The sequence below is a fragment of the Dendrobium catenatum genome, unplaced genomic scaffold (assembly GCF_001605985.2).
Source record: "Dendrobium catenatum unplaced genomic scaffold, ASM160598v2 fragScaff_scaffold_412, whole genome shotgun sequence".
Taxonomy (NCBI): Eukaryota; Viridiplantae; Streptophyta; class Magnoliopsida; order Asparagales; family Orchidaceae; genus Dendrobium; species Dendrobium catenatum.
In genome coordinates, this window is record NW_021318874.1 from 919919 (window position 1) to 946208 (window position 26290).

The 26290-nt window shown below is 36.4% G+C and overlaps 2 protein-coding genes across 2 annotated transcripts in view; both read right to left on the reverse strand.

The window, feature by feature from the left end:
- Positions 1-8135, reverse strand: part of LOC110092726 (monodehydroascorbate reductase 3, cytosolic) — a 20298-nt gene extending 12163 nt beyond the window's left edge. The window contains exons 1-3 of the mRNA XM_020817385.2: positions 7975-8135; positions 7636-7707; positions 4908-4959 (exon numbers count right to left, since the gene is read on the reverse strand). Coding sequence (XP_020673044.1) covers positions 4908-4959; positions 7636-7707; positions 7975-8025 — 175 coding nt within the window. The 5' untranslated portion in view covers positions 8026-8135. The remainder of the gene's footprint in view (positions 1-4907; positions 4960-7635; positions 7708-7974) is intronic.
- Positions 8136-11754: 3619 nt separating this feature from the next.
- LOC110092743 (IQ domain-containing protein IQM3) lies at positions 11755-23328 on the reverse strand. Its single transcript, XM_020817410.2, has 9 exons — positions 22764-23328; positions 22578-22692; positions 22399-22464; positions 21690-21778; positions 18766-18853; positions 15499-15645; positions 14397-14489; positions 12654-12755; positions 11755-12554 (listed from the first exon to the last, which is right to left on the reverse strand). Exons 1-9 carry the CDS (start codon positions 23102-23104, stop codon positions 12015-12017), a joined length of 1581 nt encoding a protein of 526 aa, XP_020673069.1. The 5' UTR covers positions 23105-23328; the 3' UTR covers positions 11755-12014.
- Between the last annotated feature and the right edge of the window lie 2962 nt (positions 23329-26290).

Genomic DNA, 26290 nt, shown 5'->3' on the forward strand with positions numbered 1-26290 from the left:
AGACGACGATAGGTGACCAGCGATACTCTTCCATTAACCGATGTTGAAGCCGCCGGTGATGAGATTAGTTTCCCTTAAGATTGACGACGGCAGCACCCGATTCCGACTTGCCACCTTGTGCTCATCCGCTCCCCACCTCTTCATACTCGTCTCTATCCTCACTAGTAATCTCTTCGCCCTATACACCTTCATCTGGGCATCGAAATCCACCACCAATGCTATTTTTCACATCGTTAAGAATATCTGTTTTTAAGTGCTCTCATTACAGAAAATAAAAATTACTTCTACCCAGCTGACCACCGCTGTACCGGTAGGCGGTTGCCGGGTTAATGCAATATTTAATAAAAGTAAAAATAATATGATTTGAGGTATAAATAAAAACCGAAAGCTCCCCTGTTTAGGACCACGAAGGGTTACGGATAGCCTGTACGATCTGCCTTTATTCCGTGCTTTTAATTTATTGGATTGTATAATAAGGACATGGGTTGGAAGTCTCCTCGAAGATGGGGAATACGGGAGAAATTATCAGGATATTGTTATTAAAATTCTGATAAACATGAAGTTTTTAAACCAATAAATTTATTTTAAAATAAATAGAAATTTTTTATAAAAAATTTTAAACTAAGTTTAATGATTTTAACTAGGAAATCTGAAACAGACTTTTTGCTGCGGAATAAGTCAACTGGGCGATTGTCAGGCAAGAAGCTTCAAGGAAGCTTCCTGCTTGGTTGCCGGGAAAAAAAAAAAAACCAGAATCTCTGCCTGCTTTCGCGGTGGGATCAGATGCCCACGTCTTTGGGACAATTTCTCTGTACTTTTCAATGGTAATGTTCTTGATTGAAGAATATAATATAATTTTCAAAATTATGAATTTAGATAAATTATTTTTCATTATTTTAAAAATTATTTAGTAATTTAAAACCTAGAGGAAATTTTCCAAAAAAAGAAAAAACCTTCATATATCATAAAAAATTTCTTGATCGAGCACGAATCTCAATGAAAATTCGCATTGAAAACTTCTATAATTAAATTCATGATCATCCAAATTCCGATTTCAACAAACTTATAGTTGAACTAAATGTATCGAAGAGATGATCCTAACGACACCAAATTCAATCCAATCCGAGTCCAAATGGGACCAAATCGAGGACTTGAAGCACGTTCGAAAGCTTCAAAGTATAAATTGGACTATCAGATAAATTCCAAATATGACATGCTTATAGTCGAATCGATCGGCTCGACGAGATCTATAAGGAATCCAACGAGCCCAAGATTGTCAAATTCTAACATCATTTAGGCATTCAAATGCTCGATAAACAGTGTATGATCAAGAGAATCATTATTGGTCATCCAATCGAACCACTCCCAAGGTTACCTTGATCTTCTCGATATTTATTGGCTACGCCACTCAGAAAATTATAAATAGACTTTTTATTTTTCATTGAGGGATGGAGGAATAAGGAGGGGAAGAAGAGAGGAGAGGAAGAGAAATCTGATATCTCTCTTGCCACAAGTTCCTTCTCAACCAATGCCCAGCTACTGATCGTTGTCGGACTTCCTCCCAACCACCGACTGTCACTGTACTTCCACCCGGCCACTAATTATCATCGGACTTAACGCCCTGCCCACCGACTGTCACCAGACTTAACGCCCTGCCACCTACTATTACCAGACTTTCGCTAGGCTATGAACATTCGCCGGACTTATGCCCAACCACCGACTATCATCGGACTTTTGCCGAACTTCCTCCCAACCATGACTGTCAGCAAACTTCCACTCAGCCACAACTGTCACTAGACTTATGCCCAGCAATCTACCTTCGTCGGACTTTCTTCGAACTTTCGCTCGACCATCAACTGTCTATGGACTTTGTTGGACTCCCACCCGTCATCGATCGTCGCTAACTATGGCCTCTCTGACCAACATCGTTGACTATGGTCCTTACGACATCCGTCACTAGAAAACGGTCTTTCTAACCATTGTCACCCTCCGACTACGGTCCTTCTGATCACTGCCGTCCGACTACGGCCTTTTCGACCTACATCAACCTCCAATCATGGTCCTTTTGACCATCATTGTCAACTATGGTCTTTCCAACCTACGTCACCTACCAACTATGGTTTTTCCGATCTTAGTCGCCCGTCAACTAAGGTCTCTTCAATGGGTCATACGCTAACTATGATCTTTAAGGCCTCTGCCGCCCGCTGACTACTGTTTTTCCAATCGCCGTCGTTCCCCGACTCCGGTTCTTCCGACCATCGTTGACAGATGACTACAGTCCTTCCGACTATCATCGCTCGACTATGGTCTTTTCGACCTCCTTCGCCCGACGACTATGGTCCTTCCGACCACCATTGCCCGACTACAGTCTTTCTGACCTCCATTGCCCGCTTATTATAGTTCTTCCAGGCTATATCATTTGCTGATTATGGTCCTGCCTACCAAACAAACATTTCAGCACTGATTCTTCCAATTCTCACCATGTAATGCATTATATATGACATATATTTACTACATCAATCCAAGGCATTCCCCCCAAGGAAGGACCTCATTTGTAATCAACTACAAACACTAGTGGATTCATTCAAACTGGATCAGACCCCGTGAAAACTCCTTTTTCAGGGGTTTTCACGTAAAAACTCTGGTGTCTTTTATGAATACTACATCCCTATTTTCTTATCTATTTGTGTGCTAGATCTTAGTATAAAGCTAAGACATTAAACTTTATATTTCTCTACCACCGCGATTATTCTAGGATGCAACAAACCTAGAAGGAGACATTCTAGTTTTATTGATTATATCAAGCTAATAAATAAAAAAAAAAGATTTTTATAAAATTATTAAATATCTTTTGCCAAATTTGGCCTAAATTGGAACAAAATTTCTGTTATGCTCAAAATTCTTTGATATAATTTCAAATTTATATAATTTAAATTATTTATATATTATGTTTATTTTAAAGTATTTTCATGTTTTTAATTTAAATCTATATCAAAATTTGGCCAAAAATATACTTAATTATTTTCATATTTTTTGTTGAATTTGGTCTAGATAATAGAAGGATTTGTTGTAGTACAACATTTGTTTGTTAAACGTCTGTGAATGGCTTTCTAGTTTGGTCTATAGTCAGGGGTGGATCTAGCTTCTTTTTTAAGGGTGGACAATTTTTTTTTTTTTGTGGGGGATGGATAAAGACTCTTAGGATTGATAAAATTAGGGCAAAAAATTTTTTTTGAGGGGTGACAAAATATCTCCTCAAAATATATATATATATATATATATATATATATTTTAGGGTGGGCATTTTCCCACCCTGACCAAGCCGTGGGTCCGCCCATGGATGTAGCGAGATCACGTGTGAGCTGTGTGAGAGCGAAGCGCGAGAGCGGTGAGTTGGCTACGGGAGTAGGTTGGTGCAGCGTGGGTTCGGAAGGAGAAAGCTGGGTTTGATCAAAAAGTGTCCCGGCGGAGAGTTCAAATCGGGGAAGGAGAGGCTAGAGCCACAATGAATGCCCTCGATTGGAAGGTCCAAGTTGCTGGTGGAAGGGTTGTAGACATTGCTCCTGCCAATAATAGACATTCCTCTTTCACTCCTACATAACCGAAGCCTTGAACAATTGTTGATTTCATGCAAACAAGTTATGTTCTCTTCTGCCTCCTTGTCATCGGAGCCATCAAAAGCAAACTCCATCAAAAGCAAACTCTATAGGCTTCTTTCCCTATACGGTGCCGACGATGGCATAGAGGAAACCACTAGGTCGTTTCTCCTTCTCGCAGTCTTCTCCATTCTCTACTAAATATTTCCTCTGCTCTTCCTCAACAGTGGAATGAAAAGCCCTTTTCGCCTTTGATATGGTTGTCGACACAACTTTCCAACTATTCTCAAGAAAAACTGAATTGCTTTCATTTGATTTTTCCAACACAACGCCATGAGCTTTATGGTAAGCAAAATCAGTAGGAAGTTGCTCTGGTGGATTACGGGTGAGTGATGGAAGCGGGCTGATGGGCTCAGGATGTGCCCGCATGAGCGAAATCGGATTGCAGGAGAAGGCGGAGGCGGAATCATGGGTGACATAATGGGTTTAGAGTGGAGGCGCGGGTTGATTGCAGACTAAATGGTCGGATGGGAGATTCTGTCATTTGAGCGGAAGTTCAAGCGGATGATAGTGGGGCGGCAGATCTCGTCATTAGAGTGGAAGTTGGAGCGGAAGATAGTCCTCGATCTCCCATCTTCTTCGGCGTCGATCTTCATTGACCGCCCATCTTCTTCGACGTCGATCTTCGTCAATCACCCATCTTATTTGTCGCCGATCTTCGTCGACCGTCCAATTTCTTTGGCTTCGATCATCGTCGACAACCCATCTTCTTCGACAGTTCATCGTTATTTGCAAGCTCCAGGCTCTGATATCAACTGATGTGGGGAGATAATCATTGGATTGTTGGAAGAATTGAACTATCAAGAAGGTAATCCAAATCCAGGGAACAAAGACAAACACAAAGCTTCAAAAGACGATAATATTCATCAATTGTCTTTCCTACCACAATACCTTGCCTATTTATAGGCTAATAAGAACGTTCTAGAAATCATAAATATCCATCTTGAATTTTTTATCAAATGTTCATATTTCTTTAAGCATATTCAAGTAAAGAGCAAATCAGCCATTTATCAAAATTACTAATGTAAAAAAAAATCCAAAAGAAAATATGAACGAGCTTTAGTAATGCTCTGCATACCATGACAAAGTTAAGAGAAGAACATATTTCAACATGCATGACAAAAGCTTTGTACTTCTTGCCAAGCCAGAGCATAAGGGTTAGGTTGGGCGGCCATCAATTGGGTAACTTCTACTCTAATAAAGCAAGGATTACACAAAATCAATATTTAAAATCACTAATTGAAAACAGACCTTGAGGGAAAAGGTATGCCTTGCTAAGTGCCGGTCTCTCATAAGGAGCTACCTGTGAAAAAGAGTACAATATATTAGTAAGTAAATTTTCAAATGAAACTGTAGAAAGTCCTAGATCATTTTGTTCTATTAAAGGTGGCCATTGTTGTGTAAAATTTCTAACTTTATCAACATCAAAACAAGGTTGTCAAAGCGCATTGCGATACAATAAAAATGATTTTTTGCTTAGAAGTGCAAACAAAGCACTCAGTTAACCAAAGCACTTGTGTCATAAGAAAAAATACCTAGCATTATAATATTTAAAAACCATCATATACAGTGGTGGAGCCAGAAATTTTATTCAGGGGGCTTAAATTAAAATATTTTTGTTTGCCATCTTATATGGAATATTAAAATACATTAAAATAGTTATCCATGAGCCTTTGGTGATTCTCATTTAGATTGTTTTTCCCACTTAAGACCACATTTTACTAACCAGAAACACCATCTTTGCAATTGGAAAGATATTTGGCAAACATCTTCAAATGAATAACACGAAAGTTAGTATATACAAATTATGATGCACTTATATCCTAGTCGAAGAGTTTGGTGACAAGAGAATTTTAGTTTCTCTCTCTTCATTCTCTTTCTTCTCTTCCTTGTTTGAGCTCCATTCCATGAGAAATGAGATATCAATTTATAAGTTTTGGGAATGGTATGACCAATAAATAGGAAGGAGATCAAGGATAAGTTGGAAGTTGTTTGAATGGACGGCCGATATTGATTCTCTTGATCATGAACTATTTATTAAGCATTTGAATATTTTAATGATATCAAAATTTGGTGATCTTGGACTTGTTGGATTTGTCTCGTTGAGCAACTTGATTCAACTATAAGCATGTTAGTTTGGAAATAGTTTAGTCATCCAATTTATGGTTTGAACTTTCCAAATGCGCTCCAGGTCTTCGATTTGGACTAGGGGTGTCAATTTTTGACACGACACGAAACACGACCCGAACCCGACCCGGAAAAATCCGGGTTCGGGTCAACCCAAACCCGAAACGGGTCGGGTTCGGGTTCATGAAATCAACCCGTTTTAAAAATCGGGTCGGGTTCGGGTTGACCCGCCAACCCGAAATTGACCCGAAAGTGACCCGAAAGTGACACGAAAACTCATTTTTGACCCGAAAACCCGAGATTGACCCGTTTTTGACCCGAAAACCCGAGATTGACCCGATTTTGACCCGAAAACCCGAGATTTGGGGGGGGGGGGGGGGTGGGGGGGCAAGGGGGGCACGTCCCCCCTTATTTTAGATCATTTTAATTGTTTTTTCAAGTTGTTGCATTTATACTTTAAGATTTATCATAAAGCTATACAAAAGTAAGATCTGATTGGACAAAATAGACCAGATTTTTATTGACGTTGACTGCATTTTTCAACCTTTGCTAATATTAACCCATTGCTGAACTGTATTTAACTGGGAAGGTGCAGAGCATACATTGCACAATCTTCATAGTGATCACAAAGTCACTTCGATGATGATGAGGTGCAAGGAGATTATGAGCACACTGTAAGGTTACGGCAATATAAGCCACATTTGCCAAGCAAGAAGTAAGAAATGAGTGCTCGCTTGCAGTTCAAGCTTGAATAGACTTACTAGCTTATGAAAAAGACATGCAATATTGGAATTAAAGAACTTACTTTTCTCTAGACTTTAGTTCCCCCCCTTCCCTCCGACCATGATCATATAAATCAAATTTACAAATGATCTATGTGATAATAAGTAAATTTACTACCAACTAGTAAGCAATAAGCCATGCATAATATTAACCCATTGCTGAACTGTATTTAGCTGGGAAGGTGTAGAGCATACATTGCACAATCTCCATAGTGATCACAAAGTCACTTCGATGATGATGAGGTGCAAGGAGATTATGAGCACACTGTATGGTTACGGCAATATAAGCCACATTTGCCAAGCAAGAAGTAAGAAATGAGTGCTCGCTTGCAGTTCAAGCTTGAATAGACTTACTAGCTTATGAAAAAGACACATGCAATATTGGAATTAAAGAACTTACTTTTCTCTAGACTTTAGTTCCCCCTCCCGAGCTTTTCAAATTAAAGGAAATAGAGTATGTCTCCTAATAAAATCTACGCAAGGAAACACTACAAACATTCTTTTATTTGCAAATGATTAAACTTTATTCTTACTTCACCGAATAGAATCACATTACTTCAAAATAAATAAGGGAGGTTTACATACATACCACCATATACTATTCTATTTACATATTTAACACCTAAAACTTTAATATTATATATATACCACTCATAGTTCATTTTCATATCAAATGTGTGTGGTAGAAATGAAATATATGAGTGGTAGGAAGTAAATATGAGTGGTATATTTGATATTAAAATAATATAGGGTGGTATGTATGTAGGTTTACATACATACCACCCTATACCCACAGTGCGGGATTTGACATGATAACATATAATGATGGGTTTTGTATATTCAGGAATAGCAAGCCTATTGACAGCCATGACGTTCGTCGCTCATTCATCAAAACATAGTATAATTAATAGTTTGCCATAATTAACTAATTTACAACACTAAAAAAAAAAGATGTTATTACACACCAGCATTTAATGAAAATTATTCAAAAAATCAAGAGCGGGCTTCTAGAATTAAGGAACAACAAAATAGAACTAATAAAATTACAGGCTCGAACAAGAAACTCATACCCCCTCTTTAGAAATGATCGCTAGCTTTCCCGAACTGAGACCAAGCTTTGCAAACTCCCTAGCAGCATATCCCTGGAAAAATTACATACAAAAATTTAGCTACACGAGACGAAGAAAACACTAGGTCAGCGATAGTCTTCCAGCGCAGTAAGTTAGCAGTAAAAGCTCAAATCAATTCGAAGAAAAAAAAATATTGCGACAGCAAGAGATTAATCTTAAGATTAAAACCTGCGATCTTATCCATCATCTAATAAAGTTAACACCAGAATTCAACCATAATCGATCGATTGAAATCAAAATCATCTCAAAAAAGGAGGTGAAAGGTAGATCCGATCTCACCGCTGCTACTCCTCCTCCGAGGATCAAATACTTGTAGTGGATCCCTGCCATTGATCGATGAAAGCAGAAGAAGTCCTCACAGCAAAAGGGAAAGAGAAGCGCGAAGAAGCTTTGATTCTGCGGTATGTAACGCGGAAGGTAAAAGCCAAGGTTAACTGATAGGCTCTTTTAATAGTGGTCAATAAAAAGCTAGTCAGCGACTCTTTAAGCTCAAGTGTGGACACGACTGATACCACGGGCCCACTTCCACGTGGCCGCTTGAAAGTCGTTCATCTCGTACGGCTGCGCGTTGGACGCAGATGCAACGCCTTTTCGCGGTAAGAGAAGCGATTCTAAAACGGACTTTTTGCATGATTCGAATCGAGACGGGAAGGTCATCCGAATACATCGCTGCAAGAACGCGAATGCAAACGCAGGTTCAAAAATTGATTCACAAATGATTTAACGTGAAAGTTTTATTTTATGATAGAAATTAATTTATTACAATTATTTTATTATTATTATTTAATTTTATCCTCTGACGTAACTTTGCACCATATCCATTTTGTTTTTCTGAATGAAGCGAATATAGTTGGTAATTGACGTCAGCCATTTGCAGTTCAAGGAAATTAAAAAATATATGGCCTAATTTAATTAATAGTATTTTGAAGTTTTTTATTAAATTCTAAATTAAATTTTTAACTATTTCAAATTAAGGTCTTGATATCTACCATTCTAAAAATAAAATAAATAAATAAATATTTTTTTTTATGTAAATTTATTTGATGAGTAAAATTTTTATATTTTTTAGACTTTATTTGTGACAACTTTTTCCCTGCTTTATTTTTCGAATTGTATAAATTTTTTTATTTGATTGCTACATTTTTGTCGCTTTAAAATATTTTTTGTTTTAGAAAAATACTTTATACAACAGCTTTACAAAACAATAATAAAATTGTTCCAATAAACTTTTAGAGTATGTTTGGGATGGTTATAGTATTTTATAAAGTTGTTGTAAAGAAAATAATTTTGCTAATATAGTTACAGAAAGTAGCTTTCCACCATATAAATTTCTAAAAGTAATGATAATGTTAGTTCTGTATGGAATATGATTGTGTTTGATCAATTGGGTTGTAATATTGCCTTGTTCCTCAATTTAGTCTGTTGAATCATTGGAGGGTTGCAGGGGGTCCTCTCCTTGCTTAGATTTGGCATTATGTACCTGAGCGGTCTAACGGGCTTAGCACTAGGCACTGTATTTTATGCTGTGAATTATCTATTATATTTATCTGCTCTTTATTTCTATATTTATTGCACGTTGGAAAAGCTTCTGATTGATATGAAGGTCATAGTTAAGGATTTCTAAGACAAGCAAATCAAAATAAAGAAAAAATTATGAGCTCAAATGCCAAATCTTCAACAGTGCAGTTTCTATTATCCTTCAAATAATCGAAGAGATGTCACACAAAAGAGATTAGTCTGTTGGAGAAATTATTTTGTGCAGAGTCTAGATGGGAAGTTTTCGTCCGGACTGTATGTGCACACAATAGTTGTACACATTGTGTTAAAAAAAAAAAGAACCAAACTGTGTACAAAATTGTACACAATGTACATGTTGTGTACACTCACAGTTCGGACAAGATTTTCCTGTCCAGACTCCGCACAGAATAATTTCTCCAACTGTTGGGTACAATAAGAAGCCAACTGAGATGGATCAACGCACGAAGGAATTTATGTTTTTTGTTTTTGTTTTTGTTTTTTTTTTCTTTGTTTTTCCGGTGGAGATGATTAGCAAGCTTTCACCTATGATCATCAGGTGACCGATAAGAAAGAGAGTCATATGCAACTCATCTTGCTCTATTAGTTGAGAGCTCATCTTGATCTGTTAGTTAGCCAACAACATTCTGTCAGGATAATAATCATCCAAAGATTTATGAAACGAGCATGAACAAGTAGAGTACTATCCCAGGCGAAGGAAGACAATCCCGGAGACAACAATCAATAAAAGAAACATTGAGAAAATGTTCCTTAACAATTTTTCATGAATGATCGAAATTAGACACGATTTATTTTTGTTCTAATTGATCAATATTTTTGATGGCACAAGTCTAATAATTAATGACAACCAAAGCATGATGCTTGAGAGAACTCTCAACTAAGGATTTTTAGCTCGAATTCATATAGTTCAACAATGGAGATTAGGTTTGCTAATTATAAAAATTAGATATTATGAGTTCCTAAGGCTGCTTGGATGTATAGGGTTAGAAAAATAATGGGAGGGTATGGGGGTGTTAGACAAATGAGTGCATTGTTTCACAAGAAATGTTCAATGAACCCTCAAGTCATAATGAGAAGGTACATCTCCCTAAAGGAGCCTAAAAAAATGGAGACAAAAGTAAGACTAATACGAGTAAAATTAATGAAAATTGATTCTTGCAAATACAAAATAAGCTAGAAACCTACAATAATAAAAATGATAAAAGACTGGTGAGATTTCCAACCTAGAATATCGAACAAATTTGGATCATTAGAGAGAATCCCATCAGATCACAATACAAGGGAAATCGATGAAAATTTAGTCTTACAACCACGAGAATAAAAATGATAAAAGGTTGATGAGATTTTTTATCTAGAATATCAAACAAATTTGGGTCATGAGAGAAGCCCTTATAATCATAACTCACCGACTTGTACAAGGATTTTTTGTGAATCAAGCCCTTATCATCAAAAAGACCTAACACAACTTGATTCGTGCAAAGAAAATGCACAAAAAAAAAAAAGTTTTTATTCAAGTCATTAAGGATATGCATACAAGAGTTGTTACTTGTGTTCAAACATAAGGTGGTTTGATCAAATATTTTCTTATTTCAGTTGGATTATATCAAGGATCAACTTTAAGCCCATATCTTTTTGCTTTAGTCATAAATGTGAATGCTAAACATTTGCAAGATGCTGTACCTTGGAGTTTGCTTTTTACTGATGATATTTTTTTTTATTGATAAGATTATAGTGGTAGTTGAAGAAAAAATTTGAATTTTGAAGATTAGTCATAAAGTCTAAAGGTTTTCATTTGAGTAGATCTAAAACCGAATAATGTAGTGTAATTTTAGTAGTAATAGATCTAGTGGTGCGAATGTGATGCTAGGCGATCAAGTCATAGAAAGAGTACACGTTTTCGATATCTTGGGTATATTGTTCAAAGCGTTAGTGATGGTTGAATTAGAGAATTGCATCAGGCTTGTTGTGTGATCAAAAAGTACCCCTCAAACTTAAAGAGAAATTTATATAAGATGGTGGTGAAACTTGCAATGCTTTATGGTGCAAAATGTTGGCCATTAAAAAGAAACAAAAAAAAAAAAAAATTGTGGAGATGAGGATGCCAAGGTGGATGAGTGTAATTTACACTTAGAGATAGAATAGGAAATGAATAGTTACGTGAAAATGTTAGAGTAGCTCAAGTGGCAGATAAGATTAGAAAGAATCAGTTGCCTTAAATGATTTGGTCACATAAAACATCAAACTTTAGATGACCCAATTAAGAGATGAATTTGATCTATGCTAAGAAAGGTAGAGATAGACCTAAAAAGACTTGGTTAGAAAGTATTAAAACTGATCTATTTTTATTAGATTTAAATGAAAATTTGATTTTTATTAAAACACAATGGAGAAAGGATTTATATAGTCTGACTCACATGGTGACATAAAGGCTTGATGTTGTTGTGATACCATTCAATCCTAACGAGGCAGGAACCCTGACATAACGACCTTAACCCTATAGCACAAGAGAAATAAACCTGAAAATAATGTCGCAAAGAGATTGAATAACTAATCATATGGCATCGCATATATGATTTACAGCTCTATAACAAAAAGAAATCATACTACCCAGAACTTGAGAAATTTTCTAGACAACTGTGGAGCCATGCCCTCCTTCTACAGGTTGCATAAATGACCTACTTATTTCAACTTTGTACCGTATCCAATGAGATAAATAAGGATCATTGAAAATTAATTAAGAAATGAAAGAAACGCGAAATACAAAAAACTTTGGCAAGGTATAGTCAAGGTTTACCATTACCACCATCACTTAGTCCAGGCGATAAGCATGACCCGGATCTTCTCGAACCTCGTGAGGTTGGTGATGAACTGGACGAGAGGCTTCTTGAAGTTGTTGGAGTTGGAGCTCTTGGTGAAAGGTTTGTGAATTCTAGAGCCTGCGTTCTCAACTCCGCCGGATAATCTGCAACGCAACCAATCCTAGGGCCTGCACCAGTACACCATTTCAAGCCCACTTGATGCCCAAGCTGATAAGAACTCGATTCCATCTTCGATTTGATTCTCTCTTCAATAGCCTTCTCAGAAACATCCGCCATTGGATTCTGAAGCCCACCGGATAGAGTCCTTCTGTAAACTTTGGCTTTGTTACCTTTGCCATCAACAATTTCAGAATCAATGGGGTCTTCTGAGGGTTCCTCGGTGAATGTTCTTGCAGGGATTTGAAGAGGTGTAGGTTTAGAGATGCGTGAGGTCTCACCCAGTTTCTTAGCTTGGGTTTCAGTGTTTTTGGTGTCATCATAATCGTCGCTGGACGATGAGCGTATCTGAGAAGACGATCAAAAGCAATAAAATTGAAGCGACATGGTGGAAGGTCAGAATTTATATGAGGAAAAAAAGGAGGCATGGCTGTAATAATGTAATACCTCAACTGCGGTTAGATCAATTCCATTTTCTTTGAGGTAGTTCAATAATTGGTCAAGGTTCTCATCAGATGGTCTGTAATGCCCACTGTATGCCCAAATAGCCTTTAAGGGTTCAATCGGGATAGATCAGCGGAAATAGATTGATGAAGGCAGGTTGCAAATGAAAATTTCACTTGCAAGCCTCATATCATAATCGCTTTCAAGAAAATAATTAAATAACAGTAAAATATTCGCAGCATAATGTCTATTCATCATCCAATCATTAATTTTACATTAGTAAATGCGGTTACTATTAACTTTAACATAGATTTATTGTTCAATTTTAATGCTCAAATCTTAATATTTATGCTCATAGCACCCAAATTCATTTACTCTATAATGCAGAGTTGAAGAAGAAAAATTAAGGAGAATATAGAGTCCAACTATATGGAAAGGAAAAAGTAGAGATATCTTTGATTTCAATTCATTCAATGATAAATCCAAATACAAACCATAAACCTATTTATAGAAATATGGTACAAGATAATAACAAATTATTAAAAAATAAAAATAAAAAAATAAAAAAATAATAATGATAACAAATTGTTTTAAAATCAAATCTAACTATGACCAAAGCTAAATTTAATCCTAACAATAATTCAAATTTAAACCTAAGGTTACCCAAATGATAATAACAATAACATCAAGTATTTATACCACAACATGGATTCAACTAAATGAATTATTTTTCTCGATTATGTCTTATTAAACTAATTTCAATAAAATAGCCGTAGTTTTATGAACTTGTTTAATTCAATCAAAACTTTATTCTATCCTTATTTCTTGATTTTAATTCATGTGCAGCATCATTCAAACTCAAAATTGCTACCCCGATTAGATTCTTCTTTCAAAAGAAATACCACTTCAATTATGTTTCATTTATGATATCAATTTTATCCCACTTAACTACTTAATGTTAATCAATCCCTTTCTTTTCCACTTGTACACTCTTCAAAAGTCATCAAACTACAGTTAGGCCGCCACCATACCAGCAATGACAACCATCAAATTATCAAACTAAATATATAGCTAGCTCCCACCATGTCATTTCCAAGTTAGTGACAGTTGTGGAGAGTGGCCCAAGCTTTAATATATTATTTAATTACTTTTTATTATAAATAAGGGTGATTTAAAACTTTCCATGTCCATCATTTAGAGTAACCATCGCTAGTGCATAGTGGGGTTTAAATACTTGCATGTAGCAGAAAAGAGAAGATCAGAAAAGTGGAAAATAATTCCATCAAAATAGCAATAAGATTAGGGATCAAAACCATGACCACTAGGATAGCAAACAAGTATAAGCACAGCTTGGGGCCGGGTATATATATATCTAATGTTTTAAACAATATTTTAATTTCCATCATTTGGTTAGAGTTAGAATACTGTATTTTAAACTCGAAAAACAACTCAACATATTTCAAAACTAATAATTTTATTTTCACAGATAAAATGAGAATAAAATGAAATTATTATTTTCTAAAATATATTTTCAATCAACAAGAAACCAAATGAAATTAAGAGCAGATGAAGTTCAAACTACATGGCATACAATAACATTTAAGATGAGAATTTGTGACTGTATGACCAAAATATTTGATATGCATGAACTGCAGGATCAGTTTTATGATGAAGAGCAATGTGTAGGGAAGCTCACGAAGTTAAGGAACCATTAGACAAATACATATTTAAAAGTACAGGCTATACCTTGAGAACTCCATTCTCTGCAACGAATCTTCCAGCTGCTAGAGTGCTGCCTCCAGCGAGGAAGCTGGAATGGTGAAACATTCCCTTCTTTTTCTGAGTATAATATGCAAAATAATAGCAAGCTCAAATTTTAGGTAACAAATATTGGACATGCGTAAAAATCATTATTATCATTATCCCAATTACTTGAGGGCCTGAGGCCAGCCTTGTGAATACTCATTTTCCATATGTTTTAGTAGAGCATTGCTTAAGCAATTGAATTTATTCTTTGCAAATAATTTTAAATAACTTATATCCATATTATCTAATCTACAACTACTCCTTCCTAATCTAATAGTATCTACTGGTTTAATAGATGCATTTTCTATCCTACATTGTATATAATTAAATCATCAAAATTTATTTTCAATTATCTTATCTACAGTAAATAACACTCTGACCGTTTTTATAATATATCCATTCCTTCATTTATTTTTTTTAGTTTTAACATGCATAAATCATAACATACTCATTTTTGTCATGATAGAAGACATTAATGATTTTTTACTATCCAACACTCTAATCCATATAGTTTCGCTATCCTAATAGTAGCTTCATAAAATCTTCGTGATATCCTTTTATTATATAATACTAATACCATTTTAATCATTGAGTGATAAATCTAGAAGTTATAGCATCATTCATTTCTCCATTCATTTACAAATTTTAAAATACATAAACATCACACATTTTTTTTTATAAACATCACACATAGATTCATTTTATCTTTTAATAATAATAATAGATAATTATTAATATCACACCAATTAAAAATATATGCCATGTACTTTGTTCTAGTAACACTTTGTCATATATCTTCTAAATATTTCTCCTTTGTTCTAATTTTTTAATAATTTTAGTAGAATTCTCACTAATTACAATGGTATCATCTATAAAATTCATTCAAAAATAAAGCTCACTTTGAATATCTTTAGTGAGTATCTCCACGACCAATAAAAATAAATATATAATTTATATTGATCTTTGATAAAAACTTATTATATGAAGTTGAACCATAAGAAAATATATACATATTATAAAAGTATCTTGCATCTAACAATACCATGCCAGCATACAATTTCCTTGATGTGCACATGACGAAAATCCATTTTGCTCCTTCAGGTCCCTTCGTTGTATCAAGAGGTTCACCGGTTCTCTGGTGTACAATTTTTCCATCAACTGGTATATATTGATATTGTAGACGCTCTAGCTGAAAGAAAATAAGCTCATGTGTTAAAATGCAGCATAAAACAACAAAGAGGTGAAATCCAAAAAACTAAAATGAAATGAAAATGACTTGGAGCTCCGACAGAGTTTTTATTCACGCCAAAACTCACTATTTAACGCTACTTTTACTCTTTTAGAAACTTAAAATTTTGGAGAAGCAGCCTTAGTCCTCGAAATACTTAAATGAAGTCTCTATGTAATTTTAATGAGAAAGATAAGTCGTAAACAGTGTGACAACCTGATAAGCCAAGGGGGGCCACTTGGTCGGCCCAGAATAGCCCATCCGACTGGCCCAACCTTGGTTGAACCAGCTTTTTGGCTGGGCATAACCAAGGGGCATAAAAGGGGGAGATTTCAGCCCCCTTTGTGAGGTCCAAAGGAGCTATTATTCATTATGTAAGGAGGTTGAATCAAGGAGGAGCAATTTAAGAAGGTTTCCTAATTATGTTTATGTTGTTTATAAATGTCATAATTGTGTTTATTGTGTGTGAGGGCTATTTAAGGGAGAGTTTTGTCTAGAGTTCATCATATATGTTCTGAGTTTATTTTTTAGGGTTTAGTGTGAGTTTCCTAATGGTTGCTAGAGCTTGTGGGAGAGCCGATCTACCTCTCGAATAGTAGATCAATTGTATCCTTCGTTGTTGTTGAAGTAATAAACAATTAGCCCACATAATTTTATTCATGCATTTTTCTTCTATTTATTTTGCTGCTTTTACTTCCAAGACTATTAACCTCTATATTAGAACAAAATGACAGGGAATAAAAAAATGCCTAAATCATTACCTGAGGTGGAGCTCTGCCGCAAATCCTGTAGAAGCAGTCGCCCATATCTCTGTGATGACTACGAACACCACCATCCTACCCAGGGAGATTGACGCATCAAATTGGTAAGGTTTTGGAGAGATGACAGCAAAAAAAGTGGATGCGTTGGAAGGCGATGTGGAGCAAATCAAATCCAGGATGGAGGAGAAGTTCTCAACCATCGAAGGAAGGTTTTCAACCATGGAGAATCAAATGGAGAGTTGATTTGGAGGGTTGGATAAGATGATAAGGAAGCTCATGGAGATGCAATCCAAACTGCACTGGCGGTTCCGATTGCTAACCCTAACCAAGATTTGATCAAAATTTCTTTGGCGTAATCTAAGGAAAACGAGATCGGACGATAGGAGTTTGACGAGAAGAGTTTATTTCATCAAGAGCCACCTCCTAGGGATCCGAAGAGGGGTAAATCAAGGTTTCTGGATGGGGTGACAGCACTGAGGGAATTTTATGATGGAGGTGGTATGGTGGCCAATACTATGGGAGGCTTTTCGGGCAAGGGGAATGGGAAACCAAAGATGGAGGGGGTTGAGCCGAGCCAAGGGAATCAGGTCCTTCAAGGAGGATGGAAGAGAGGTGGGATTCCCACCCTCGATGCATAGTGGGAATCATTGGAGGGAGAGAAAGTTGGAGTAGAGATGCTAGGATGAGAAAGTTGAAGATGTCAGTATTTGAAGAAGAAAAATGCCCATGGGTGGGTGTATAAGGTGGAGAGGTATTTCGTGGTGAATGGGTTGACCGAAGAGGAGAAAGCTTATAGCCGCAGGGCTATGTCTGTAGGGAAAAGCCCTAGCTTGATTCCAATGGAGGTTTTGACCTCTGCTCTTGATAAAAAAATGTAAAAGCATATAATATAAAAGAAAAAACTGCTCATTACCTACTACTGCAAATCCTATATCTTTGCTAGAAATTCGTCTTCGCTACTACAGCATTCCATAAATCTGCGAGCAACGCTGAAGTTGTCTTCTCACACGTGCTTGGATACAGACTCTATCACATACTCCCGCTCTTGCTATTAAAGTAGCGGTAAGTGATGAAGCTCGGTTATGCTTTTCCCACACGACCCTCACCACATCTCTTGTAGTCACAAAAACAGAGCCCTTCCTCCCGCCGTCCCTGCCTTGTTCGCAAGTCGTCGGCCTATGATTTTGCCAAGCACTGATCCAAAATCGGCCTGGACGATCCAGTCCAGAAATCAATCCAGAGAACACTCCAGAAATCAGCCGTTTTCAATGCACTGATCGGCCTGGACGATCTCAATATCGTCCCGGCCGATCCTGGGAGGAAAATCCAATTCAGAGAGGAACAGTAAGGGAACGAGATCTCACAGGGGGTGTGGGGGTACCTGGCCGACCCAAACCATCCCAGCCAGACCAACCCAAGCCAGCCTAGTCAACCGCCCAACCCTAGTCGAACCAACCCTTTGGCTGGGTGAAATCACGGGCAGCAGAGGGCCGGGGTAGATTTTGGCCCCCTTGTGGGGCCAATGGGAGCTATTATTCATTATGTAAGGAGGAATCAAGGTGGAGCTATTTAGAAAGGTTTCCTATTTATGCTGTTTAGGAAGGTTTGATAATTGTATTAATGCTGCTTAGGAAGGTTTTAATAGTTTAGAAAGTTTTCTAGTTGTGTTTATGCTATTTAGAAAGGTTCTAATTGTGTTTAAAGGAGAGATTTTGTTTAGGGATATCATTAGATATGTGCTGAATTTATTTTCTAGGGTTTGACGTGAGTTTCCTAGCAGCAGCTAGGGCTTGTGGGAGAGTCAGTCTACCTCTTGAATAGCAGATCAATTGTATCTTTCGTTATTGTTGAAAAAATATTAAAAAATCAGCCCTCATATTTGTATTCTTGTATTTTTCTTCTATCTATTTTGCTACTTTTACTTCCAAGACTCATCATAACCTCATCATACTCTTATGGTTGTATGCTTCTAAGGATACTCCTAAACAAATCTTTAAATGAATTAAATTAAAATTTTTATGTGAGAAACGATGTGCTCAATGCACCAAAAGCTAAAACAATATGCCCGTTCTAAGCTGTTTCTTATACTTATCACCCCTGTAGTGCCCAATCACATCAAATTAGAGGTCTTCACTAAAATTGACATTATTGTTTGCTATATATTTTTCTATGAAAATCATACATGAAAGTTGCATTATTCTTGCAGTAGACACTAAAAACATACAGCACGATAAATTTAGGATAGCATTACTTGGCTCTGTTAAAAATTATGAACTTATATAGGTGTTGTTATAATTAGAATTTGAGTTGGAGAACATACAGGGCCCATGTATTTGATGCATTGCTGTCGTAGCAAAGACCTTGGGCATTCCTTGAGTTCTACATTTTTTCCTTCTCCAAGATCTAACCTACAAAAAATAAACAAATTCTCTGTGAGGTACTGAACATATAGCAGATGATGCTGTGATAAGCTTTATACTTCAAACCGCAAGAAAGAAATGCGAGCTGTATGTTCAAATTTTATCCTCTCCCTACCCTTCCTACAACGCTGTTTTTAACTACCACAGTAATGTGCTTCACAACTCTCTTGACATCGGATTTTTTTAGGTGTTGGAGTTCAAATCTCTTAACTTCTTCAAAGCCATTTTAATTTTGATGGTTCAATTTGTACAGCTCGAAGTGTGATGAATAATTGAGATGGTTGAGAGCACTAGTGCAATTGTAGGGGAAATCAAAAGGGGCTATCAAAATGGATCTGTAGAAAAACCTCAGATGGGGAAGGAGTGTTGAAAAAATTGGCACATTACCTAAATCATCTATTAGATACAAAAGTTGGAAGTTGGCACATTAGAAACATCTTGCCCTTTCTGTTAACTTGATATTTTTGACTTTTTCCATTGAATATCATGTATCAGAAAAATAAATCAAGAATATACGGCACTCGGAAAATTTAATGAAGACAAAAAAAGTTTATCATTCTCATTAAAAAAAGATAGCGTATTTTTAAATTGATACGTCATAAAAAATCACCTTGATCCAGCACTAATTTAGAGGCATATTGGAACTCGAAACTTTCAAAATTAAATTTGGGACCATCAAAACTCCGATATCAATAACCTTATAATCAAACTGAATGTCTTGACAAGACGAACCCAATGACACCAAAATTGGCCTAATATGATTCCAATTGGGCTCGAACTAAGGGACAGGAGCATATTTGGAAGCTTCACAGCATTAATTGGATAATAAAATAATCTCCAAATATGACATGCTTATAATCAAATCGAGCGGCTTGACGAGATGAATCCAACAAGCCCAAGATCACTTAATTCTGACAACATGAAGGCATTTAAATGCTTGACAAAAGTCTTATGATTGCAAGAATCAATACGAACCATTTGATGAAGCAATCTGACTTTGCCCTTGAATTTCTCTATATTTATGGAGCATGCCACTAAAAAAAAATCTTATAAATAGGCTTTTATTCTTCACATGATGGAGGAAGAAGGAAGATAGAGAGCACTAAAAAAAACTCTCTTGCATTTTCCAGCTATCACCATCGACGACCACGAACTATTGCTGCTGACAACAACTATCATCATTGAGGATCAACATCAGACATCTCTACCATCTCTAGAGATAAACAAGATTTAACCCTATTTTTTAGTATAAAAATTTATCGGTGGATATATGTAATCTCTATTGGGAAAATAAAACCCTACTGTTAGATATAAAAGTCCGTTGGTGGACATCTATAATCCCTATTGAGGAAATCAGACCTTGTTTTTCAATATTAACTATCATACTTGATTTTTTTTACTCTCCTTTTCTCCAATAGTGCTAGTGGATTTTGCAACTGGCTAAGCCTTGTGATTTTTTCTCTTTCTCAGTTTTCCACGTAAAAAATTCTCTAGACCTACCATTTTTATATGTTCATATTGAATCTTTGTATAATGCTAAGACATAAAATATACACTCTACTAACTCAAATTTTCTAGAATGCGACATCTTTGAAACTTTTGCCGATATTCTGAGATATAATGCCTCTTTGACATCCAACATTAAAAAAAAAAAGAGATCAAGAATACATCGTAGCTAGTACACATTTGTACTTTGGGAGGTTTATTCTAGCATGCATTACACTTTATATATAAGATTTCATCCAAGCTTAATTCAAAATTCAAATATGAAGGGATTTAAAAGCTTTCCTAAAATAGAATTTATATTTTAGGAAATAGTTTCAAATTCAAATAAATTTGAAAATTGTAATTATTTGAGTTCCCTAAAATATGAAGAGTTAATTTAGGAAAGGTGTGATAGCAATTAGTGAGGGAGGGGAAAGGCAAAGGGGAGTGGCCGGCGGGTAGAATGGGTTCGGGTGAGGGTGGATGTAAGGTGGCCGGCGGTTCAAGAAGATGGGATTAATGCCTAGGCTGGCGGCTAGTTGGCGTGGGATTAGGTGGCCGGTGGTGATGAGGGGTTTAGAAGGTCGAGATAAGATGATGAACGGAAAGAAAGAAAAAGGATAGAGTAATGAACCACGAACCGGACCGTCTCCAAAGTTGGTGGGTGATCCAAATTCCCTCTCCTAGGGATCTCGCTCTCTCTCCAAGCACTCAAGATCTCCCAAGAATTCAAGCAATAGCATAAATTTTTTTATCATTCAATCATTGATTTTCAAAGGGAAACATAGGGGCTATAAATAGCCTCGTACATAAGACTCAAAATAAGAAAGACGACAATGCCCTTAGGGCTTACATATGACTTCCCTTAAGCAAGAGATAACACAGAAAAAATAAAATATAACATAAATAACAAATAACATAATAAAACAAATACATGAAATAACTCAAAATACATCGAAGTGATCGTGGCCGTAGATCGACGGCCACGCCTCTGATATACGATTCATGCTCTGATGTCCCCATCAGATATTCTGGGATATAATGCCTCTTTGACACTCAACATTTAAAAAAAAAAAAAGAGATCAAGAATACAAAGTAGCTAGTACACATTTCTACTTTGGAAGGTTTATTCTAGCATGCATTGCACTTTATATATATAAGAGGTCCTGAAATTACAATTGACAACATCAGATTTTTTCCAGAAGCCACTTTGGTTGTGGTTAAATTCCAACCAGACATCCAAAAGTAAAATGCATGGCTATGTTGACCATGGCAATTGGAGAGGGTAGGTATCCTATATTATCATCACACAAAGAAAGTTGACAACGTAACAACTCACCAGTAAAAGAAGGGCTGGCCAGCATCACTTTCACACCATTTCTCATAGTAAATATGAAGATTATGCCCATAGCGGTGTCTTGGGTCAACCTATAAAGAAGACAAAAAACAGACTGAACCCATTAGCTTTAAAAATGAGGTAGCTATTGGACTATTGCAAGTACTTCTACTTGGCGCAAACTGAGCATTTATGTCCTCCTCATTAGTACTGCCCACCTTTTAACCCATGAATAGGTATGTCGAAAACCAGCACCAAACAAAGTTATAAAGAGCTCGGTCAAGAAATATATTATGGTACAAGTAATTGAGAAAAATAACAAAAATAGAAAAAAAGGAGAAGAAAATACATTAAAGAAATTTAAAGTAAAAGATATAGAAAAATAAATCTGAAACTAAATCATACTGCGGTCATATAAAAGATTTCTTATAAGTCTGAAGACTATTTAAAAAAAAAAAATTATAGCTGTACACTGCCCAACACAGCTAAAAAAAATTGGTTAGTTGACATGAGTAGATTGAGAAAGAACGTCAAGATTTTTGTAGCGTGGGTTGGGCAGCACAGAGTTATGTAAAATCATACAAAGGCATTGTTTCTACTGACCAACTATCAGGTGCCAAAGTCAAAAGATAAAATAGTTATGGAAAATAAAAGTTGGATACCAAAATAATGTTGGTGCGAAGTTAAAAAAAGTAGAGCAAGTAAAACCTACAGCTTCAATCCAGTGCTGAAAGGCCAATTTTTTAGCCTTGCTGTCTTTCGACAGTCCTTGACCAACCTACAGTATTATAATATTTCCCTTACAAATGAATAAAGAAAAATACATTTGAATCGTAAAGATGGAACCGAAATTAGAAAAAGTAAAAGGGAAAAAAAAATGCGAAACCAAACCTTTGAAGCATTAACGCTGACACGATTCCACCGCTCGATCGCCGTTTCTGGTTTCTTATAGTTGAAGAACGAAATCGTGGTGCGATTGAGACGCGCGAAATCTAGCGCTCGCCACCTAAATAACAACCATATAACATAAACTTGTAAGTTGTAACATACAGTGAAAAGATCAAGAGAGAAGCCTACCAGAGCTCTTCGGCAACGACAGCGGAGTCCGCGAGTTTGCGCCTGGTACGATAGCTCCTAAATGCCTTCTGAATCTTCGTTGCCGCATTAGATTCCAATCCCTCTCCGATATGTATGCTACCGGTAGCCATCTCAACTTCATTATCCTCCGGCTGATCAACATAAACCTCTATCAGCTCCGCAATGGACTTGGAAGGCCCGACCACGCTATCTTCTCGGTTCTCAAATGACTCGGAAGCAGCCATTTGCGTATTCGGTGGCGAGGGATCATCTTCGACAACAAAATGCCCAAGTTCCTCCGCATGCTCAAGTACCGAGAAAGAGTGAGCGTCTTCCGACATCTCTAAAATGCCTTGTTCTTCCCCCAATGCCGCCGATTCGAGATACTCCAGCAGAGATTAATTGGCCGTCGGCGAGCGGGGAATCGAAATCGAAACCGAATTTCCAGACGAATGCCGGAGAAGTAAGATCGAGGTTGTAGTGTGCAACAGTCTCCACCTCCATCGGCGTCAATGATGGGAAGAGACGGTGGAATGGGTAGAAGCGAGAGAGCAGGGAGTGGAGAGGAAAGCGAGACGGTTGTGAGTCGAGAGGAAGCGTGGAAGAAGCGGGTGATTATAGTTTTTACTTTTTATTTTCCAATTTTCCCAAAAAAAAAAAAAATTCCAATAAATAAAGTTAATAAATCACGTGACGACAAATATTTAAAAGTGGCAGGCAAGATACTTACAAAATATTCAAGAAAATATACAATAAATATTAAGCAAATATATAATAAATCCAAACAATTCTCCCCATGCAGACTCCACAGGTAATAATTTAATCTTTTTTAGAACTCCTACATTACATCAAAAGGTGTGCGACAAAAGAATTTTCAAGCAAAGAGAAACATATAACGAATTGCGAAGATACACAGTTCTCTTTGGCGAATTTTTATTACATTCGGTGTCCTGATGTAGCTCTACGTTCGGACGCCAGTAAAATAGTGCCACATGCTCCTTTTCTTTACCAAGCAATATCCCGTTATTGTCAAGCAATACCTAGCAATACACAAACATAGCAATACCGGGTTCCGATCCGGGTCAGGTCGTCGAGCCGCACGGTAAAGAGTAGGAGCACATGGCGACATGTTATTGGCGTCCTAATATAGATCTACGTCAGGACACCGGACATAATAAAAATTCCTCTTTGGCCTATTGGTTGAGAGCTTAGGCTTCCAACTAAGGGTTCGTTTGGGACGGCTTTTTTATTGCTTTCTAAAACGAAGTTTTAGTACAATTTTTTTTTTTTTTTTGTATTAAAACTCTATTTTAGAAAGCAATAAAAAAGCCGTCCCAAACGAAGCCTAAGAGGTCTAGGGTTTGAGTTTATGTATATGCGTTGTGTGTGTGAATTTGCCTTAAATGGCCTAAATGTCGCAAAACAAAAAAATTGCTAAGATATTCTGGACTGTTTGTAAAAGCATTTTTTTCTTTTGTTTTATATACATATTACCGATGTTCTAAGGATCACTGTGGAACCATTGTAATATTTTATAAAATTAATTATAAAATTATTATGAGAAAAAGAAATTAGTTATTATAGTTACATAAAGCAGTTTTTGAACATAATTTAAAAAAAAAAGTAACAAAAAATAATAAAAAGACAAGGCTCAAACAAAAATAAAATAGATAGAAAATTATCCTAAACAATTACCAAATCTAATCATTATCAAATAATTGTTGAATTAGTTCAATTTAATTATTTTATAAGATCATTTTTTTTATTTATATTATTGAACTCAAATATGACCTGCATATCATCAAAACAAAGGCTTCGTTTGGACAACTTTGTTGTTAATTTCTATAACAATTTTTTAGTGTAAATATTTATTGAATTAATTTTTTTTTAAATTTTTATACTAAAAAATTATTTTAAAAAATAATAAAAACGCTGTCCCAAACAAAATCAAAATCCTATCTCAATGCTTACTTGAAGCTAAACCATTGTGGACAAAGTTGTCGTTGTCCGCTCCCCCACTGATGCAAAGACACTATATTATGTCTGCTTAATAGTTTACCATCAAACAATGGAAGTTTCAAGACTTTTATCTGCACTTACCCTAATCCCCTTGCATCAGATGATTTTTACTCCTATTGTGTAAAGAGGGACTAATTATTATGTGAGGATATACGACAGAAAGAATCGTTCGGATTTGCTGCGTCTTTGCAAAAGGACATTAAAAGGACAATAAATATTTAATATTTACTAAATAATTAAATATTTGTTGTGCTTTTATTGAATATTTGCAAAAACAAAGCAAAAAATGAACAATAAAAACACATTTATAATTGAATATTTGATATTCTTGTATTGTCTTTTTCGAAAGCACAACAAAAGGACAATAAAAGCACAGCAAATCCAAATGATTCTTCCTGCATGTATCTGCACAAAATAATTTCTCGTAACGAGGAGATCAATCTAGCGAATGAAGCTAATAAAGAGCTGCAACGCTCATCCAATCCAGATCCTATGACAGTTTGTATTTTATCGTACGGCCGGTGCATAGGATTTTCATATACAAATACTGGACTAAAGAGAAACAGAGATGAAAGTATTCTTTATCATCTGTCTAATCTATTACAGGAGATCTATATATATATAGGCATATAGCTTTACAAAGCCAGTACAAGAATACAGAACAAGAAGTCTAGAAGACAGGTAAGCAGGCAAGACCTATGTACAAGCATATATAAGGTATATGTTATTACGCCCCCTCAAACTGATGGATGGAATTGGACAGTCAGCTTGTCACGAAGATAGTGATAGCGCGGAGTAGAGAGCGATTTGGTGAAGATATCAGCAATTTGATCTTTTGTGGAGATTGGAAAGATTTGAACGGTTTGAGATTGAATGTGATCCTTGATAAAGTGATGATCTATTTTGATATGCTTGGTACGGGCGTGAAAGACTGGATTGTTGGCTAAGGCGATAGCTGAAGTGCTGTCGCAGTGTAACGGCGTAGGAGAGAGACTAGGAATGCGGAAGTCCTGTAGGAGACGCCGGAGCCATAGGATATCAGCAAGAGCAGTAGCAAGCGATCTATACTCGACTTCGGTCGATGATCGAGCCACTGTGTGTTGCTTCTTTACGCTCCATGAGATAAGTGTGTTGCTGAGGAATGTACAATAACCGGAAGTGGAACGACGAGTGTCTTTGTCACCGGCCCAGTCAGCGTCTGAGTACGAGTGTAGGTTTAATGATCCCTGCATAATAGGTAAGCCAAGTGAGAGGGTGCCTTTTATATATCGAAGCAAGCGATGAAGTAAATGAAAATGATGAGAAGCCGTATTGTGCATATGTTGGCACAATTGGTTAACCGAAAAGGATATATTCGGTCAGGTAATCGTAAGATACTGCAAGGAACTGGTGAGTTGTCTGTAGAGTTTCGAATCAGCTGACAGTTCCAGTTGAGTGCCAATGACCGGGCACTTAGTGCAGCAAGGATTAGCTAACGGCTTACAATCATTCATACCAGCCATTTGCAG

Bases quoted from the DNA above. Each gene is read 5' to 3' on its own strand.
- LOC110092743 (XM_020817410.2), bottom strand. From the start codon at position 23,104: ATGTCGGAAGACGCTCACTCTTTCTCGGTACTTGAGCATGCGGAGGAA. The intron at 22,465-22,577 runs GTTTGGTTTCGC...ATAATACTGTAG, and splicing joins TCAGCGTTAATGCTTCAAAG to GTTGGTCAAGGACTGTCGAA. The intron at 12,555-12,653 runs GTATTACATTAT...TCGTCTTCTCAG, and splicing joins TTGATCTAACCGCAGTTGAG to ATACGCTCATCGTCCAGCGA.